Raw genomic sequence first — 20,009 nt, 5'->3', positions numbered from 1 at the left:
CTGTGATGTGCGGCTGTTACATAGAGCAGAATATTCTCATCTGTCCTGTGATGTGCGGCTGTTACATGGAGCAGAATATTATCATCTGTCCTGTGATGTGCGGCTGTTACATAGAGCAGAATATTCTCATCTGTCCTGTGATGTGCGGCTGTTACATGGAGCAGAATATTCTCATCTGTCCTGTGATGTGCGGCTGTTACATGGAGCGGAATATTCTCATGTGTCCTGTGATGTGCGGCTGTTACATGGAGCGGAATATTCTCATCTGTCCTGTGATGTGCGGCTGTTACATGGAGCAGAATATTCTCATCTGTCCTGTGATGTGCAGCTGTTACATGGAGCAGAATATTCCCATCTGTCCTGTGATGTGCGGCTGTTGCATGGAGCGGAATATTCTCATCTGTCCTGTGATGTGCGGCTGTTACATGGAGCAGAATGTTCTCATCTGTCCTGTGATGTGCGGCTGTTACATAGAGCAGAATATTCTCATCTGTCCTGTGATGTGCGGCTGTTACATGGAGCAGAATATTCTCATCTGTCCTGTGATGTGCAGCTGTTACATGGAGCAGAATATTCTCATCTGTCCTGTGATGTCCGGCTGTTACATGGAGCGGAATATTCTCATCTGTCCTGTGATGTGCGGCTGTTACATGGAGCGGAATATTCTCATCTGTCCTGTGATGTGCGGCTGTTACATGGAGCGGAATATTCTCATCTGTCCTGTGATGTGCGGCTGTTACATGGAGCAGAATATTCTCATCTGTCCTGTGATGTGCGGCTGTTACATAGAGCAGAATATTCTCATCTGTCCTGTGATGTCCGGCTGTTACATGGAGCGGAATATTCCCATCTGTCCTGTGATGTGCGGCTGTTACATGGAGCAGAATATTCTCATCTGTCCTGTGATGTGCGGCTGTTACATGGAGCGGAATATTCTCATCTGTCCTGTGATGTGCGGCTGTTACATGGAGCAGAATATTCTCATCTGTCCTGTGATGTGCGGCTGTTACATAGAGCAGAATATTCTCATGTGTCCTGTGATGTGCGGCTGTTACATGGAGCGGAATATTCTCATCTGTCCTGTGATGTGCGGCTGTTACATAGAGCAGAATATTCTCATCTGTCCTGTGATGTGCGGCTTTTACATAGAGCGGAATATTCTCATCTGTCCTGTGATGTGCGGCTGTTACATGGAGCATAATATTCTCATCTGTCCTGTGATGTGCGGCTGTTACATGGAGCAGAATATTCTCATCTGTCCTGTGATGTGCGGCTGTTACATAGAGCAGAATATTCTCATCTGTCCTGTGATGTGCGGCTGTTACATAGAGCAGAATATTCTCATCTGTCCTGTGATGTGCGGCTGTTACATGGAGCAGAATATTCTCATCTGTCCTGTGATGTGCGGCTGTTACATGGAGCAGAATATTTTCATCTGTGCTGAGATGTGCGGCTGTTACATGGAGCAGAATATTCTCATCTGTCCTGTGATGTGCGGCTGTTACATGGAGCAGAATACTCTCATGTGTCCTGTGATGTGCGGCTGTTACATAGAGCAGAATATTCTCATCTGTCCTGTGATGTGCGGCTGTTACATGGAGCAGAATATTCTCATCTGTCCTGTGATGTGCGGCTGTTACATGGAGCAGAATACTCTCATCTGTCCTGTGATGTGCGGCTTTTACATGGAGCAGAATATTCTCATCTGTCCTGTGATGTGCGGCTGTTACATGGAGCAGAATATTCTCATCTGTCCTGTGATGTGCGGCTGTTACATGGAGCAGAATACTCTCATGTGTCCTGTGATGTGCGGCTGTTACATGGAGCAGAATACTCTCATGTGTCCTGTGATGTGCGGCTGTTACATAGAGCAGAATATTCTCATCTGTCCTGTGATGTGCGGCTGTTACATGGAGCAGAATATTCTCATCTGTCCTGTGATGTGCGGCTGTTACATGGAGCAGAATACTCTCATCTGTCCTGTGATGTGCGGCTTTTACATGGAGCAGAATATTCTCATCTGTCCTGTGATGTGCGGCTGTTACATGGAGCAGAATATTCTCATCTGTCCTGTGATGTGCGGCTGTTACATGGAGCAGAATATTCTCATCTGTCCTGTGATGTGCGGCTGTTACATGGAGCGGAATATTCTCATCTGTCCTGTGATGTGCGGCTGTTACATAGAGCAGAATATTCTCATCTGTCCTGTGATGTGCGGCTGTTACATAGAGCAGAATATTCTCATCTGTCCTGTGATGTGCGGCTGTTACATAGAGCAGAATATTCTCATCTGTCCTGTAATGTGCGGCTGTTACATAGAGCAGAATATTCTCATCTGTCCTGTGATGTGCGGCTGTTACATAGAGCAGAATATTCTCATCTGTCCTGTGATGTGCGGCTGTTACATGGAGCGGAATATTCTCATCTGTCCTGTGATGTGCGGCTGTTACATGGAGCAGAATATTCTCATCTGTCCTGTGATGTGCGGCTGTTACATGGAGCAGAATATTCTCATCTGTCCTGTGATGTGCGGCTGTTACATGGAGCGGAATATTCTCATCTGTCCTGTGATGTGCGGCTGTTACATGGAGCAGAATATTCTCATCTGTCCTGTGATGTGCGGCTGTTACATGGAGCAGAATATTCCCATCTGTCCTGTGATGTGCGGCTGTTACATGGAGCAGAATATTCTCATCTGTCCTGTGATGTGCGGCTGTTACATGGAGCGGAATACTCTCATCTGTCCTGTGATGTGCGGCTGTTACATGGAGCAGAATATTTTCATCTGTCCTGTGATGTGCGGCTGTTACATGGAGCAGAATATTCTCATCTGTCCTGTGATGTGCGGCTGTTACATGGAGCAGAATATTTTCATCTGTGCTGAGATGTGCGGCTGTTACATGGAGCAGAATATTCTCATCTGTCCTGTGATGTGCGGCTGTTACATAGAGCAGAATATTCTCATCTGTCCTGTGATGTGCGGCTGTTACATGGAGCGGAATATTCTCATCTGTCCTGTGATGTGCGGCTGTTACATGGAGCAGAATATTCTCATCTGTCCTGTGATGTGCGGCTGTTACATGGAGCGGAATATTCTCATCTGTCCTGTGATGTGCGGCTGTTACATGGAGCATAATATTCTCATCTGTCCTGTGATGTGCGGCTGTTACATGGAGCAGAATATTCTCATCTGTCCTGTGATGTGCGGCTGTTACATGGAGCGGAATATTCTCATCTGTCCTGTGATGTGCGGCTGTTACATGGAGCAGAATACTCTCATCTGTCCTGTGATGTGCGGCTGTTACATGGAGCAGAATATTATCATCTGTCCTGTGTTGTGCGGCTGTTACATAGAGCAGAATATTCTCATCTGTCCTGTGATGTGCGGCTGTTACATAGAGCAGAATATTCTCATCTGTCCTGTGATGTCCGGCTGTTACATGGAGCAGAATATTCTCATCTGTCCTGTGATGTGCGGCTGTTACATGGAGCAGAATATTCTCATCTGTCCTGTGATGTGCGGCTGTTACATGGAGCAGAATATTCTCATCTGTCCTGTGATGTGCGGCTGTTACATAGAGCAGAATATTCTCATCTGTCCTGTGATGTCCGGCTGTTACATGGAGCAGAATATTCTCATCTGTCCTGTGATGTGCGGCTGTTACATGGAGCAGAATATTATCATCTGTCCTGTGATGTGCGGCTGTTACATAGAGCAGAATATTCTCATCTGTCCTGTGATGTGCGGCTGTTACATGGAGCAGAATATTATCATCTGTCCTGTGATGTGCGGCTGTTACATGGAGCAGAATATTCCCATCTGTCCTGTGATGTGCGGCTGTTACATAGAGCAGAATATTCTCATCTGTCCTGTGATGTGCGGCTGTTACATGGAGCAGAATATTATCATCTGTCCTGTGATGTGCGGCTGTTACATAGAGCAGAATATTCTCATCTGTCCTGTGATGTCCGGCTGTTACATGGAGCGGAATATTCTCATGTGTCCTGTTATGTGCGGCTGTTACATGGAGCATAATATTCTCATCTGTCCTGTGATGTGCGGCTGTTACATGGAGCAGAATATTCTCATCTGTCCTGTGATGTGCGGCTGTTACATGGAGCAGAATATTCTCATCTGTCCTGTGATGTGCGGCTGTTACATGGAGCAGAATGTTCTCATCTGTCCTGTGATGTCCGGCTGTTACATGGAGCAGAATATTCTCATCTGTCCTGTGATGTGCGGCTGTTACATGGAGCATAATATTCTCATCTGTCCTGTGATGTGCGGCTGTTACATGGAGCAGAATATTCTCATCTGTCCTGTGATGTGCGGCTGTTACATGGAGCAGAATATTTTCATCTGTGCTGAGATGTGCGGCTGTTACATGGAGCAGAATATTCTCATCTGTCCTGTGATGTGCGGCTGTTACATAGAGCAGAATATTCTCATCTGTCCTGTGATGTGCGGCTGTTACATGGAGCGGAATATTCTCATCTGTCCTGTGATGTGCGGCTGTTACATGGAGCAGAATATTCTCATCTGTCCTGTGATGTGCGGCTGTTACATGGAGCGGAATATTCTCATCTGTCCTGTGATGTGCGGCTGTTACATGGAGCATAATATTCTCATCTGTCCTGTGATGTGCGGCTGTTACATGGAGCAGAATATTCTCATCTGTCCTGTGATGTGCGGCTGTTACATGGAGCGGAATATTCTCATCTGTCCTGTGATGTGCGGCTGTTACATGGAGCAGAATATTCTCATCTGTCCTGTGATGTGCGGCTGTTACATGGAGCAGAATATTCTCATCTGTCCTGTGATGTGCGGCTGTTACATGGAGCAGAATATTCTCATCTGTCCTGTGATGTCCGGCTGTTACATAGAGCAGAATATTCTCATCTGTCCTGTGATGTGCGGCTGTTACATGGAGCAGAATATTCTCATCTGTCCTGTGATGTCCGGCTGTTACATAGAGCAGAATATTCTCATCTGTCCTGTGATGTGCGGCTGTTACATGGAGCAGAATATTCTCATCTGTCCTGTGATGTGCGGCTGTTACATAGAGCAGAATATTCTCATCTGTCCTGTGATGTCCGGCTGTTACATGGAGCATAATATTCTCATCTGTCCTGTGATGTGCGGCTGTTACATAGAGTAGAATATTCTCATCTGTCCTGTGATGTGCGGCTGTTACATGGAGCAGAATATTCTCATCTGTCCTGTGATGTGCGGCTGTTACATGGAGCAGAATACTCTCATGTGTCCTGTGATGTGCGGCTGTTACATAGAGCAGAATATTCTCATCTGTCCTGTGATGTGCGGCTGTTACATGGAGCAGAATACTCTCATGTGTCCTGTGATGTGCGGCTGTTACATGGAGCGGAATATTCTCATCTGTCCTGTGATGTGCGGCTGTTACATAGAGCAGAATATTCCCATCTGTCCTGTGATGTGCGGCTGTTACATGGAGCAGAATATTCTCATCTGTCCTGTGATGTGCGGCTATTACATGGAGCAGAATACTCTCATGTGTCCTGTGATGTGCGGCTGTTACATAGAGCAGAATATTCTCATCTGTCCTGTGATGTGCGGCTGTTACATGGAGCAGAATATTCTCATCTGTCCTGTGATGTGCGGCTGTTACATGGAGCAGAATATTCCCATCTGTCCTGTGATGTGCGGCTGTTACATGGAGCAGAATATTCTCATCTGTCCTGTGATGTGCGGCTGTTACATGGAGCGGAATATTCTCATCTGTCCTGTGATGTGCAGCTGTTACATGGAGCGGAATATTCTCATCTGTCCTGTGATGTGCGGCTGTTACATGGAGCAGAATATTCTCATCTGTCCTGTGATGTCCGGCTGTTACATGGAGCAGAATATTATCATCTGTCCTGTGATGTCCGGATGTTACATGGAGCAGAATATTCTCATCTGTCCTGTGATGTGCGGCTGTTACATGGAGCAAAATATTCTCATCTGTCCTGTGATGTCCGGCTGTTACATAGAGCAGAATATTCTCATCTGTCCTGTGATGTGCGGCTGTTACATGGAGCAGAATATTATCATCTGTCCTGTGATGTGCGGCTGTTACATGGAGCAGAATATTCTCATCTGTCCTGTGATGTGCGGCTGTTACATAAAGCAGAATATTCTCATCTGTCCTGTGATGTGCGGCTGTTACATGGAGCAGAATATTATCATCTGTCCTGTGATGTGCGGCTGTTACATAGAGCAGAATATTCTCATCTGTCCTGTGATGTGCGGCTGTTACATGGAGCAGAATATTCTCATCTGTCCTGTGATGTGCGGCTGTTACATGGAGCGGAATATTCTCATGTGTCCTGTGATGTGCGGCTGTTACATGGAGCGGAATATTCTCATCTGTCCTGTGATGTGCGGCTGTTACATGGAGCAGAATATTCTCATCTGTCCTGTGATGTGCAGCTGTTACATGGAGCAGAATATTCCCATCTGTCCTGTGATGTGCGGCTGTTGCATGGAGCAGAATATTCTCATCTGTCCTGTGATGTGCGGCTGTTACATGGAGCAGAATGTTCTCATCTGTCCTGTGATGTGCGGCTGTTACATGGAGCAGAATATTCTCATCTGTCCTGTGATGTGCGGCTGTTACATGGAGCAGAATATTCTCATCTGTCCTGTGATGTGCAGCTGTTACATGGAGCAGAATATTCTCATCTGTCCTGTGATGTCCGGCTGTTACATGGAGCGGAATATTCTCATCTGTCCTGTGATGTGCGGCTGTTACATGGAGCGGAATATTCTCATCTGTCCTGTGATGTGCGGCTGTTACATGGAGCGGAATATTCTCATCTGTCCTGTGATGTGCGGCTGTTACATGGAGCAGAATATTCTCATCTGTCCTGTGATGTGCGGCTGTTACATAGAGCAGAATATTCTCATCTGTCCTGTGATGTCCGGCTGTTACATGGAGTGGAATATTCCCATCTGTCCTGTGATGTGCGGCTGTTACATGGAGCAGAATATTCTCATCTGTCCTGTGACGTGCGGCTGTTACATGGAGCGGAATATTCTCATCTGTCCTGTGATGTGCGGCTGTTACATGGAGCAGAATATTCTCATCTGTCCTGTGATGTGCGGCTGTTACATAGAGCAGAATATTCTCATGTGTCCTGTGATGTGCGGCTGTTACATGGAGCGGAATATTCTCATCTGTCCTGTGATGTGCGGCTGTTACATAGAGCAGAATATTCTCATCTGTCCTGTGATGTGCGGCTTTTACATAGAGCGGAATATTCTCATCTGTCCTGTGATGTGCGGCTGTTACATGGAGCATAATATTCTCATCTGTCCTGTGATGTGCGGCTGTTACATGGAGCAGAATATTCTCATCTGTCCTGTGATGTGCGGCTGTTACATAGAGCAGAATATTCTCATCTGTCCTGTGATGTGCGGCTGTTACATGGAGCAGAATATTCTCATCTGTCCTGTGATGTGCGGCTGTTACATGGAGCAGAATATTTTCATCTGTGCTGAGATGTGCGGCTGTTACATGGAGCAGAATATTCTCATCTGTCCTGTGATGTGCGGCTGTTACATGGAGCAGAATACTCTCATGTGTCCTGTGATGTGCGGCTGTTACATGGAGCAGAATATTCTCATCTGTCCTGTGATGTGCGGCTGTTACATGGAGCGGAATATTCTCATCTGTCCTGTGATGTGCGGCTGTTACATGGAGCGGAATATTCTCATCTGTCCTGTGATGTGCGGCTGTTACATGGAGCAGAATATTCTCATCTGTCCTGTGATGTGCGGCTGTTACATGGAGCGGAATATTCTCATCTGTCCTGTGATGTGCGGCTGTTACATGGAGCAGAATATTCTCATCTGTCCTGTGATGTGTGGCTGTTACATAGAGCAGAATATTCTCATCTGTCCTGTGATGTGCGGCTGTTACATAGAGCAGAATATTCTCATGTGTCCTGTGATGTGCGGCTGTTACATGGAGCGGAATATTCTCATCTGTCCTGTGATGTGCGGCTGTTACATAGAGCAGAATATTCTCATCTGTCCTGTGATGTGCGGCTATTACATGGAGCAGAATACTCTCATGTGTCCTGTGATGTGCGGCTGTTACATAGAGCAGAATATTCTCATCTGTCCTGTGATGTGCGGCTATTACATGGAGCAGAATACTCTCATGTGTCCTGTGATGTGCGGCTGTTACATAGAGCAGAATATTCTCATCTGTCCTGTGATGTGCGGCTATTACATGGAGCAGAATATTCTCATCTGTCCTGTGATGTGCGGCTGTTACATGGAGCAGAATATTCTCATCTGTCCTGTGATGTGCGGCTATTACATGGAGCAGAATACTCTCATGTGTCCTGTGATGTGCGGCTGTTACATAGAGCAGAATATTCTCATCTGTCCTGTGATGTGCGGCTATTACATGGAGCAGAATACTCTCATGTGTCCTGTGATGTGCGGCTGTTACATGGAGCAGAATATTCTCATCTGTCCTGTGATGTGCGGCTGTTACATGGAGCAGAATACTCTCATGTGTCCTGTGATGTGCGGCTGTTACATAGAGCAGAATATTCTCATCTGTCCTGTGATGTGCGGCTATTACATGGAGCAGAATACTCTCATGTGTCCTGTGATGTGCGGCTGTTACATAGAGCAGAATATTCTCATCTGTCCTGTGATGTGCGGCTGTTACATGGAGCAGAATACTCTCATGTGTCCTGTGATGTGCGGCTGTTACATGGAGCGGAATATTCTCATCTGTCCTGTGATGTGCGGCTGTTACATAGAGCAGAATATTCCCATCTGTCCTGTGATGTGCGGCTGTTACATGGAGCAGAATATTCTCATCTGTCCTGTGATGTGCGGCTATTACATGGAGCAGAATACTCTCATGTGTCCTGTGATGTGCGGCTGTTACATGGAGCATAATATTCTCATCTGTCCTGTGATGTGCGGCTGTTACATGGAGCAGAATATTCTCATCTGTCCTGTGATGTGCGGCTGTTACATGGAGCAGAATATTCTCATCTGTCCTGTGATGTGCGGCTGTTACATGGAGCAGAATACTCTCATGTGTCCTGTGATGTGCGGCTGTTACATAGAGCAGAATATTCTCATCTGTCCTGTGATGTGCGGCTGTTACATGGAGCAGAATATTCTCATCTGTCCTGTGATGTGCGGCTGTTACATAGAGCAGAATATTCTCATGTGTCCTGTGGTGTGCGGCTGTTACATAGAGCAGAATATTCTCATCTGTCCTGTGATGTGCGGCTGTTACATGGAGCAGAATACTCTCATGTGTCCTGTGATGTGCGGCTGTTACATAGAGCAGAATATTCTCATCTGTCCTGTGATGTGCGGCTGTTACATGGAGCAGAATACTCTCATGTGTCCTGTGATGTGCGGCTGTTACATGGAGCGGAATATTCTCATCTGTCCTGTGATGTGCGGCTGTTACATAGAGCAGAATATTCCCATCTGTCCTGTGATGTGCGGCTGTTACATGGAGCAGAATATTCTCATCTGTCCTGTGATGTGCGGCTATTACATGGAGCAGAATACTCTCATGTGTCCTGTGATGTGCGGCTGTTACATAGAGCAGAATATTCTCATCTGTCCTGTGATGTGCGGCTGTTACATGGAGCAGAATATTCTCATCTGTCCTGTGATGTGCGGCTGTTACATGGAGCAGAATATTCCCATCTGTCCTGTGATGTGCGGCTGTTACATGGAGCAGAATATTCTCATCTGTCCTGTGATGTGCGGCTGTTACATGGAGCGGAATATTCTCATCTGTCCTGTGATGTGCGGCTGTTACATGGAGCAGAATATTCTCATCTGTCCTGTGATGTCCGGCTGTTACATGGAGCAGAATATTATCATCTGTCCTGTGATGTCCGGATGTTACATGGAGCAGAATATTCTCATCTGTCCTGTGATGTGCGGCTGTTACATGGAGCAAAATATTCTCATCTGTCCTGTGATGTCCGGCTGTTACATAGAGCAGAATATTCTCATCTGTCCTGTGATGTGCGGCTGTTACATGGAGCAGAATATTCTCATCTGTCCTGTGATGTGCGGCTATTACATGGAGCAGAATACTCTCATGTGTCCTGTGATGTGCGGCTGTTACATGGAGCAGAATATTCTCATCTGTCCTGTGATGTGCGGCTGTTACATGGAGCGGAATACTCTCATGTGTCCTGTGATGTGCGGCTGTTACATAGAGCAGAATATTCTCATCTGTCCTGTGATGTGCGGCTGTTACATGGAGCAGAATACTCTCATGTGTCCTGTGATGTGCGGCTGTTACATAGAGCAGAATATTCTCATCTGTCCTGTGATGTGCGGCTGTTACATGGAGCAGAATACTCTCATGTGTCCTGTGATGTGCGGCTGTTACATGGAGCGGAATATTCTCATCTGTCCTGTGATGTGCGGCTGTTACATAGAGCAGAATATTCCCATCTGTCCTGTGATGTGCGGCTGTTACATGGAGCAGAATATTCTCATCTGTCCTGTGATGTGCGGCTATTACATGGAGCAGAATACTCTCATGTGTCCTGTGATGTGCGGCTGTTACATGGAGCATAATATTCTCATCTGTCCTGTGATGTGCGGCTGTTACATGGAGCAGAATATTCTCATCTGTCCTGTGATGTGCGGCTGTTACATGGAGCAGAATATTCTCATCTGTCCTGTGATGTGCGGCTGTTACATGGAGCAGAATACTCTCATGTGTCCTGTGATGTGCGGCTGTTACATAGAGCAGAATATTCTCATCTGTCCTGTGATGTGCGGCTGTTACATGGAGCAGAATATTCTCATCTGTCCTGTGATGTGCGGCTGTTACATGGAGCAGAATACTCTCATGTGTCCTGTGATGTGCGGCTGTTACATAGAGCAGAATATTCTCATCTGTCCTGTGATGTGCGGCTGTTACATGGAGCAGAATACTCTCATGTGTCCTGTGATGTGCGGCTGTTACATGGAGCGGAATATTCTCATCTGTCCTGTGATGTGCGGCTGTTACATAGAGCAGAATATTCCCATCTGTCCTGTGATGTGCGGCTGTTACATGGAGCAGAATATTCTCATCTGTCCTGTGATGTGCGGCTATTACATGGAGCAGAATACTCTCATGTGTCCTGTGATGTGCGGCTGTTACATAGAGCAGAATATTCTCATCTGTCCTGTGATGTGCGGCTGTTACATGGAGCAGAATATTCTCATCTGTCCTGTGATGTGCGGCTGTTACATGGAGCAGAATATTCCCATCTGTCCTGTGATGTGCGGCTGTTACATGGAGCAGAATATTCTCATCTGTCCTGTGATGTGCGGCTGTTACATGGAGCGGAATATTCTCATCTGTCCTGTGATGTGCGGCTGTTACATGGAGCAGAATATTCTCATCTGTCCTGTGATGTCCGGCTGTTACATGGAGCAGAATATTATCATCTGTCCTGTGATGTCCGGATGTTACATGGAGCAGAATATTCTCATCTGTCCTGTGATGTGCGGCTGTTACATGGAGCAAAATATTCTCATCTGTCCTGTGATGTGCGGCTGTTACATGGAGCAGAATACTCTCATGTGTCCTGTGATGTGCGGCTGTTACATAGAGCAGAATATTCCCATCTGTCCTGTGATGTGCGGCTATTACATGGAGCAGAATACTCTCATGTGTCCTGTGATGTGCGGCTGTTACATAGAGCAGAATATTCTCATCTGTCCTGTGATGTGCGGCTGTTACATAGAGCAGAATATTCTCATCTGTCCTGTGATGTGCGGCTGTTACATGGAGCAGAATATTATCATCTGTCCTGTGATGTGCGGCTGTTACATAGAGCAGAATATTCTCATCTGTCCTGTGATGTGCGGCTGTTACATGGAGCAGAATATTCTCATCTGTCCTGTGATGTGCGGCTGTTACATGGAGCGGAATATTCTCATGTGTCCTGTGATGTGCGGCTGTTACATGGAGCGGAATATTCTCATCTGTCCTGTGATGTGCAGCTGTTACATGGAGCAGAATATTCCCATCTGTCCTGTGATGTGCGGCTGTTACATGGAGCGGAATATTCTCATCTGTCCTGTGATGTGCGGCTGTTACATGGAGCAGAATGTTCTCATCTGTCCTGTGATGTGCGGCTGTTACATGGAGCAGAATATTCTCATGTGTCCTGTGATGTGCGGCTGTTACATGGAGCAAAATATTCTCATCTGTCCTGTGATGTGCGGCTGTTACATGGAGCATAATATTCTCATCTGTCCTGTGATGTGCGGCTGTTACATGGAGCAGAATATTCTCATCTGTCCTGTGATGTGCGGCTGTTACATGGAGCAGAATATTCTCATCTGTCCTGTGATGTGCGGCTGTTACATGGAGCGGAATATTCTCATCTGTCCTGTGATGTGCGGCTGTTACATGGAGCGGAATATTCTCATCTGTCCTGTGATGTGCGGCTGTTACATGGAGCAGAATGTTCTCATCTGTCCTGTGATGTCCGGCTGTTACATGGAGCATAATATTCTCATCTGTCCTGTGATGTGCGGCTGTTACATGGAGCAGAATATTCTCATCTGTCCTGTGATGTGCGGCTGTTACATGGAGCAGAATATTCTCATCTGTCCTGTGATGTGCGGCTGTTACATGGAGCAGAATATTATCATCTGTCCTGTGATGTGCGGCTGTTACATGGAGCAGAATATTCTCATCTGTCCTGTGATGTGCGGCTGTTACATAGAGCAGAATATTCCCATCTGTCCTGTGATGTGCGGCTGTTACATGGAGCAGAATATTCTCATCTGTCCTGTGATGTGCAGCTGTTACATGGAGCAGAATATTCTCATCTGTCCTGTGATGTGCGGCTGTTACATGGAGCGGAATATTCTCATCTGTCCTGTGATGTGCGGCTGTTACATGGAGCGGAATATTCTCATCTGTCCTGTGATGTGCGGCTGTTACATGGAGCGGAATATTCTCATCTGTCCTGTGATGTGCGGCTGTTACATGGAGCAGAATATTCTCATCTGTCCTGTGATGTGCGGCTGTTACATAGAGCAGAATATTCTCATCTGTCCTGTGATGTGCGGCTTTTACATAGAGCGGAATATTCTCATCTGTCCTGTGATGTGCGGCTGTTACATGGAGCATAATATTCTCATCTGTCCTGTGATGTGCGGCTGTTACATGGAGCAGAATACTCTCATCTGTCCTGTGATGTGCGGCTGTTACATAGAGCAGAATATTCTCATCTGTCCTGTGATGTGCGGCTGTTACATGGAGCAGAATATTCTCATCTGTCCTGTGATGTGCGGCTGTTACATGGAGCAGAATATTCTCATCTGTCCTGTGATGTGCGGCTGTTACATGGAGCATAATATTCTCATCTGTCCTGTGATGTGCGGCTGTTACATGGAGCAGAATACTCTCATCTGTCCTGTGATGTGCGGCTGTTACATAGAGCAGAATATTCTCATCTGTCCTGTGATGTGCGGCTGTTACATAGAGCAGAATATTCTCATCTGTCCTGTGATGTGCGGCTGTTACATGGAGCAGAATATTCTCATCTGTCCTGTGATGTGCGGCTGTTACATGGAGCATAATATTCTCATCTGTCCTGTGATGTGCGGCTGTTACATGGAGCAGAATACTCTCATCTGTCCTGTGATGTGCGGCTGTTACATAGAGCAGAATACTCTCATCTGTCCTGTGATGTGCGGCTGTTACATAGAGCAGAATATTCTCATCTGTCCTGTGATGTGCGGCTGTTACATAGAGCAGAATATTCTCATCTGTCCTGTGATGTGCGGCTGTTACATGGAGCAGAATATTCTCATCTGTCCTGTGATGTGCGGCTGTTACATGGAGCAGAATATTTTCATCTGTGCTGAGATGTGCGGCTGTTACATGGAGCAGAATATTCTCATCTGTCCTGTGATGTGCGGCTGTTACATGGAGCAGAATATTCTCATCTGTCCTGTGATGTGCGGCTGTTACATAGAGCAGAATATTCTCATCTGTCCTGTGATGTGCGGCTGTTACATAGAGCAGAATATTCTCATCTGTCCTGTGATGTGCGGCTGTTACATGGAGCAGAATATTCTCATCTGTCCTGTGATGTGCGGCTGTTACATGGAGCGGAATATTCTCATCTGTCCTGTGATGTGCGGCTGTTACATAGAGCAGAATATTCTCATCTGTCCTGTGATGTGCGGCTGTTACATGGAGCAGAATATTCTCATCTGTCCTGTGATGTGCGGCTGTTACATAGAGCAGAATATTCTCATGTGTCCTGTGATGTGCGGCTGTTACATGGAGCAGAATATTCTCATCTGTCCTGTGATGTGCGGCTGTTACATGGAGCAGAATATTCTCATCTGTCCTGTGATGTGCGGCTGTTACATGGAGCAGAATACTCTCATCTGTCCTGTGATGTGCGGCTGTTACATAGAGCAGAATATTCTCATCTGTCCTGTGATGTGCGGCTTTTACATAGAGCGGAATATTCTCATCTGTCCTGTGATGTGCGGCTGTTACATGGAGCATAATATTCTCATCTGTCCTGTGATGTGCGGCTGTTACATGGAGCAGAATACTCTCATCTGTCCTGTGATGTGCGGCTGTTACATAGAGCAGAATATTCTCATCTGTCCTGTGATGTGCGGCTGTTACATGGAGCAGAATATTCTCATCTGTCCTGTGATGTGCGGCTGTTACATGGAGCAGAATATTCTCATCTGTCCTGTGATGTGCGGCTGTTACATGGAGCAGAATATTCCCATCTGTCCTGTGATGTGCGGCTGTCACATGGAGCAGAATATTCTCATCTGTCCTGTGATGTGCGGCTGTTACATGGAGCAGAATATTATCATCTGTCCTGTGATGTGCGGCTGTCACATGGAGCAGAATATTCTCATCTGTCCTGTGATGTGCGGCTGTTACATGGAGCAGAATATTCTCATCTGTCCTGTGATGTGCGGCTGTTACATGGAGCAGAATATTCTCATCTGTCCTGTGATGTGCGGCTGTTACATGGAGCAGAATATTCTCATCTGTCCTGTGATGTGCGGCTGTTACATGGAGCGGAATATTCTCATCTGTCCTGTGATGTGCGGCTGTTACATAGAGCAGAATATTCTCATCTGTCCTGTGATGTGCGGCTGTTACATAGAGCAGAATATTCCCATCTGTCCTGTGATGTGCGGCTGTTACATGGAGCAGAATATTCTCATGTGTTCTGTGATGTCCGGCTGTTACATGGAGCAGAATATTCTCATCTGTCCTGTAATGTGTGATTGTTAAATAGAGCAGAATTAGGTGACAAATAGGCTGTAAAATGGAATAAACCAATTTTGCTTTTAAACTTGAATTCATTACTTTTTGAAAATAAATATTTATTTTTTCTGTGATCTAACCATAGTGCAGCTCCTCTCCTCTATACTTGCCTAGAGGTGGTGAGTCTGACAGATATGATCATGGAGAAGCACGTCTTCTTGTTTAGCCCCTGGAACCTGCATTGTAGGCGGTCCGCTCCCTCACCTGTCAGTCAGAGCAGAGACCCCCATCTGTTACCATTCCCACCGATCCTCCTTCTCTCCAGAACCAGAAGAGGGGGAGGGCCTGAGCATCGTGTTCACCCTCCACAGAAGAGGCTCAGCTGCACAGCTCCATCCATCCTTGATTCAGCAGGTGCCTACTTATACAGCCTGTGTGCGGCAATGAAGCTGGAAAATCATCGAGAGAAGCAAGTGGGCAGCGTTCTCCGCAGGTATGTACTAGTATCTGCTCCTAGGTCACTTCGTACCCACAGGGCACCAGTATCTTCCTCTGGTCACTCAGTATCAGTATCAGCAGCAGGTCACCAGTATCTTCCTCTGGTCACCAGTATCTGCTGCAGGTCACCAGTATCTTCCTTTGGTCACTCAGTATCAGTGTCAGCAGCAGGTCACCAGTATCTTCCTCTGGTCACCAGTATCTGCTGCAGGTCACCAGTATCTGCTGCAGGTCACCAGTATCTTCCTCTGGTCACCAGTATCTGCTGCAGGTCACCAGTATCTTCCTTTGGTCACTCAGTATCAGTGTCAGCAGCAGGTCACCAGTATCTTCCTCTGGTCACCAGTATCTGCTGCAGGTCACCAGTATCTGCTGCAGGTCACCAGTATCTTCCTCTGGTCACCAGTATCTGCTGCAGGTCACCAGTATCTGCCTCTGGTCACTCGGTACCAGTATCTGCTGCAGGTCACCGGTATCTGCCTCTGGTCACTCAGTACCAGTATCTGCTGCAGGTCACCGGTACTTGCCTCTTGTCACTCGGTACCAATATCTGCTGCAGGTAACCAGTATCTGACTCTGGTCACTCGGTACCAGTATCTGCTGCAGGTCACCAGTATCTGACTCTGGTCACTCAGTATCAGTATCTGAGGCATGTCACCAGGATCTGCCTCTGGTCACTCGGTTCCAGTATCATCTGCAGGTCACCAGCATCTTCCTCTAGTCACTTGGTACCAGAATCTAATGCAGGTCACCAGTATCTTCCTCTGGTCACTCAGTACCAGTGTCAGCTGCAGGTCACCAGTATCGTCCTCTGGTCACTTGGTACCAGTGTCAGCTGCAGGTCACCAGTATCTTCCTCTGCTCACTCGGTAACAGTATCTGCTGCAGGTCACTAGTATCTGCCTCTGGTCACTCGGTAACAGTATCTACTGTAGGTCTACTGCAGGTTAACAGTATCTCCTGCAGGTCTCCAGTATCTACTGTACCTCTGGTCACTCGGTATCAGTGTCAGCTGCAGGTCACTAAAATCTTCCTCTGGTCACTCTGTACTAGTGTCACCTGCAGGTCACCAGTAGCGTCTTCTGGTCACTCGGTACCAGTATCAGCTGCAGGTCACCAGTATATTCCTCAGGTCACTCGACACCAGTATTAGCTACCGGTCACCAGTATATTCCTCTGGTCACTTGGTACCAGTATCAGCTGCAGTTAACAGTATCTTCCTCTGGTCTCTCAGTACCAGTGTCAGCTGCAGCTGGTCACCAGTATCTTCCTCTGGTCACTCAGTACCAGTATCAGCTGCAGGTCACCAGTATCTTCCTCTGCTTACTCGGTACCAGTATCTGCCTCTGGTCGCTCAGTAGCAGTATCTACTGTAGGTCACCAGTATCTGCCTCTGGTCACTCAGTACCAGTATCAGCTGCAGGTTAACAATATCTTTCTTTGGTCACTCTGTACCAGTATCTGCTGCAGGTCACCAGTATCTGCCTCTGATCACTCAGTATCAGTATCTGCTGCAGGTCACCTGTATTTGCCTCTGGTCACTCGGTACCAGTATCTACTGCAGGTCACTAGTATCTTCCTTTGGACACTCAAAACCAGTATCTTCTGAAGGTCACCAGTATCTTCCTCTGGTCACTCGGTACCAGTGTCAGGTGCAGGTCACCAATATCTTCCTCTGGTCACTCGGTACCAGTATCAGCTGCGCGTCACCAGTATCTTCCTCAGATCACTCGATACTAGTAGTAGTTACAAGTCACCAGTATCTGCCTCTGGTCACTCGGTACCAGTATGTGTTGCAGGTCACTATTATCTTCCTTTGGTCACTCGGTACTAGTATCTGTTGCAGTTCACTAGTATCTTCCTCAGGGTCATTCGGTACCAGTATCTATTGCAGGTCAATAGTATCTTCTTCTTTTCACTCGGTACCAATATCGGCTGCAGGTCACTAGTATCTTCCTCTGGTTACTAGGTACCAGTATCATCTGCAGGTCACCAGTATCTTCCTCTGGTTACTAGATACCAGTATTAGCTGTAGGTCACCAGTATCTTCCTCAGGTCACTCGATACCAGTATCAGTTGCAGGTCACCATTATCTTCCTCTGGTCACTCTGTACCAGTGTCAGCTGCAGGTCACTAGTATCTTCCTCTGGTCATTCGGTACCAGTATCAGCTGCAGGTTACTAGTATCTTCCTCTGATCACTCGGTGCCAGTATCAGCTGCAGGTCAATAGTATCTTCCCCTCGTCACTTGGTACCAGTATCTGCTGCAGGTGAACAGTATCTTCCTCTGGTCACTTGGTACCAGAATCAGCTGCAGGTCACTAGTATTTACCCTGGATCTGACGGTACCAGTATCTGACTAAGGTCTCTCTGTATTGGTACCTGCCCCAGGCTTAATTTGCGGGGGGCATCAGAGCATAGGCAGCCTGGAAGGGGATCACCAGTGAGATAAAAGTAAGGAGAACTTGGTGACTCCAATCTGCGTCACAGTCCTTGCCGTTATATATCGGTTATATGCCCGTGCGGCCACAGCCGTCCCCATCTGAGTGGTCAAATGACATAATTGAAATTTCCGGTAAGAATGGTAATAGTTAAATGTGAGCCACGTATAGAGCACATCTGACAGAGGTTTCCATGGCAACTGCTGAAGCAGGGCTTCCTGGGAGAGGGCGACACGTATAGACGGAGACAACTGCCGGTGCTAATTTTAGTAAATTCATTGACTTCTTGGTTAACCCTGCCTGTGCTGTTGTCACTGACATGGGGGGCATCAAGTCGCTTGCATGGCGGTATCTGTGACAGCCAGACCATACAGTGATGTTAGATTGTCATCTGCGTCATTGCTGCCCACAGTCTCCTGTGAGGGCATAGAGGTAGGATTAACAGCGGGCCCCTTGTGACTGAGGGGCTCCACTACTATTGTCATGGTGGTTGGGGACCCTGCTACCGTTCATCTAGGGGACGGAAGTTGGGGTCACCTGGTGGGTTCAAACCATACAGTTGAAGTCCGTCAGCAGCTTCTATTTCTGTTCTCCTGTCCCCCCTCCCCCGGTTGGCAGCATTACTACTGATCTATCTCTTCTCTATTCAGGGGGCTAAAGCTGGGGTCACCCCGTGGGTAGTTGTCACACAATTGGGGCCCATTAGCAGTCTCTGGGCTTCAGTTCACCCCCATCTTCCATGTTGGCAGCACTAATCTTTCTCTTTTTTGTCCAGGCTTTAACTACTTCTGGTCTTAAATACAATGGCCAAGAACAACAATGCCTTCACGTCCATCCCTGACTCAACAGTCCCTAACAGTAAAGCGTCCTTTTCCCATCCTTCCAAACTGGCTGAGAGGCTGGAGAAAGCCGACCGGAAGCTGCGCCGCCGCCAGCGATACGTGGAGAAGGACGGCAGGTGTAACGTACAGCATGGAAATGTGCGTGAGACTTATCGTTATCTGACAGACATCTTCACCACCTTGGTGGACCTGAAATGGCGGGTGAGCTTGCTGGTGTTCATCATGGCCTATGCCATCACATGGCTTTTCTTCGGTGTGATCTGGTGGTTCATTGCTTACTGCCGTGGAGATCTGGAGCATTTGGAGGACTCAGAGTGGACGCCCTGCATCAAGAACCTCAATGGCTTTGTGTCCGCTTTTCTCTTCTCTATAGAGACAGAGACAACCATTGGGTATGGACACAGGGTGATCACAGACAAGTGCCCTGAGGGCATTGTTCTACTCCTTCTTCAGGCTATCCTCGGCTCCATGGTGAACGCCTTCATGGTGGGATGCATGTTTGTAAAGATCTCCCAGCCCAACAAGAGAGCAGAGACTCTGGTGTTCTCCTCACATGCTGTCATCTCTCTAAGGGATGACAAACTCTGTCTTATGTTCCGGGTAGGAGACCTCCGACAGTCGCACATTGTGGAGGCCTCCATACGTGCCAAATTGATCAAATCCAAGCAAACACAGGAAGGCGAGTTTATTCCTCTAAACCAGACGGACATCAACGTGGGCTTTGAGACAGGAGATGACCGCCTCTTTCTGGTCTCCCCCCTCATTATCAGCCATGAAATAAATGAGAACAGCCCATTCTGGGAGGTTTCAAAGAGGCAACTGGAGAAGGACGAGTTTGAGATCGTTGTGATCCTGGAAGGGATGGTGGAAGCCACAGGTACGAGCTGCTTGCGAATGAGAAAAACCCTGCCATTCCTTTCCAAATTTTCTCACAC

General features: G+C 47.2%; 1 protein-coding gene across 2 annotated transcripts in view; it reads left to right on the top strand.

The window, feature by feature from the left end:
- Positions 1-15,613: 15,613 nt before the first annotated feature.
- Positions 15,614-20,009, top strand: part of KCNJ9 (potassium inwardly rectifying channel subfamily J member 9) — a 38,159-nt gene continuing 33,763 nt past the window's right edge. Inside the window, exons 1-2 of one of the 2 annotated variants that reach the window (XM_077256774.1) lie at positions 15,614-15,786; positions 19,008-19,951. In XM_077256774.1, the coding sequence (XP_077112889.1) occupies positions 19,036-19,951 (916 nt within the window). In that variant the 5' untranslated portion in view covers positions 15,614-15,786; positions 19,008-19,035. Of the gene's footprint in view, positions 15,787-18,496; positions 18,665-19,007; positions 19,952-20,009 lie in introns of those variants that run through there. The other variant, XM_077256779.1, reaches the window with a different exon arrangement.

The sequence above is a fragment of the Ranitomeya variabilis genome, chromosome 1, assembly GCF_051348905.1.
Source record: "Ranitomeya variabilis isolate aRanVar5 chromosome 1, aRanVar5.hap1, whole genome shotgun sequence".
Taxonomy (NCBI): Eukaryota; Metazoa; Chordata; class Amphibia; order Anura; family Dendrobatidae; genus Ranitomeya; species Ranitomeya variabilis.
The sequence above is the reverse complement of the archived record's forward strand: the minus strand, read 5'-3'. Positions and strand labels throughout refer to the sequence as shown.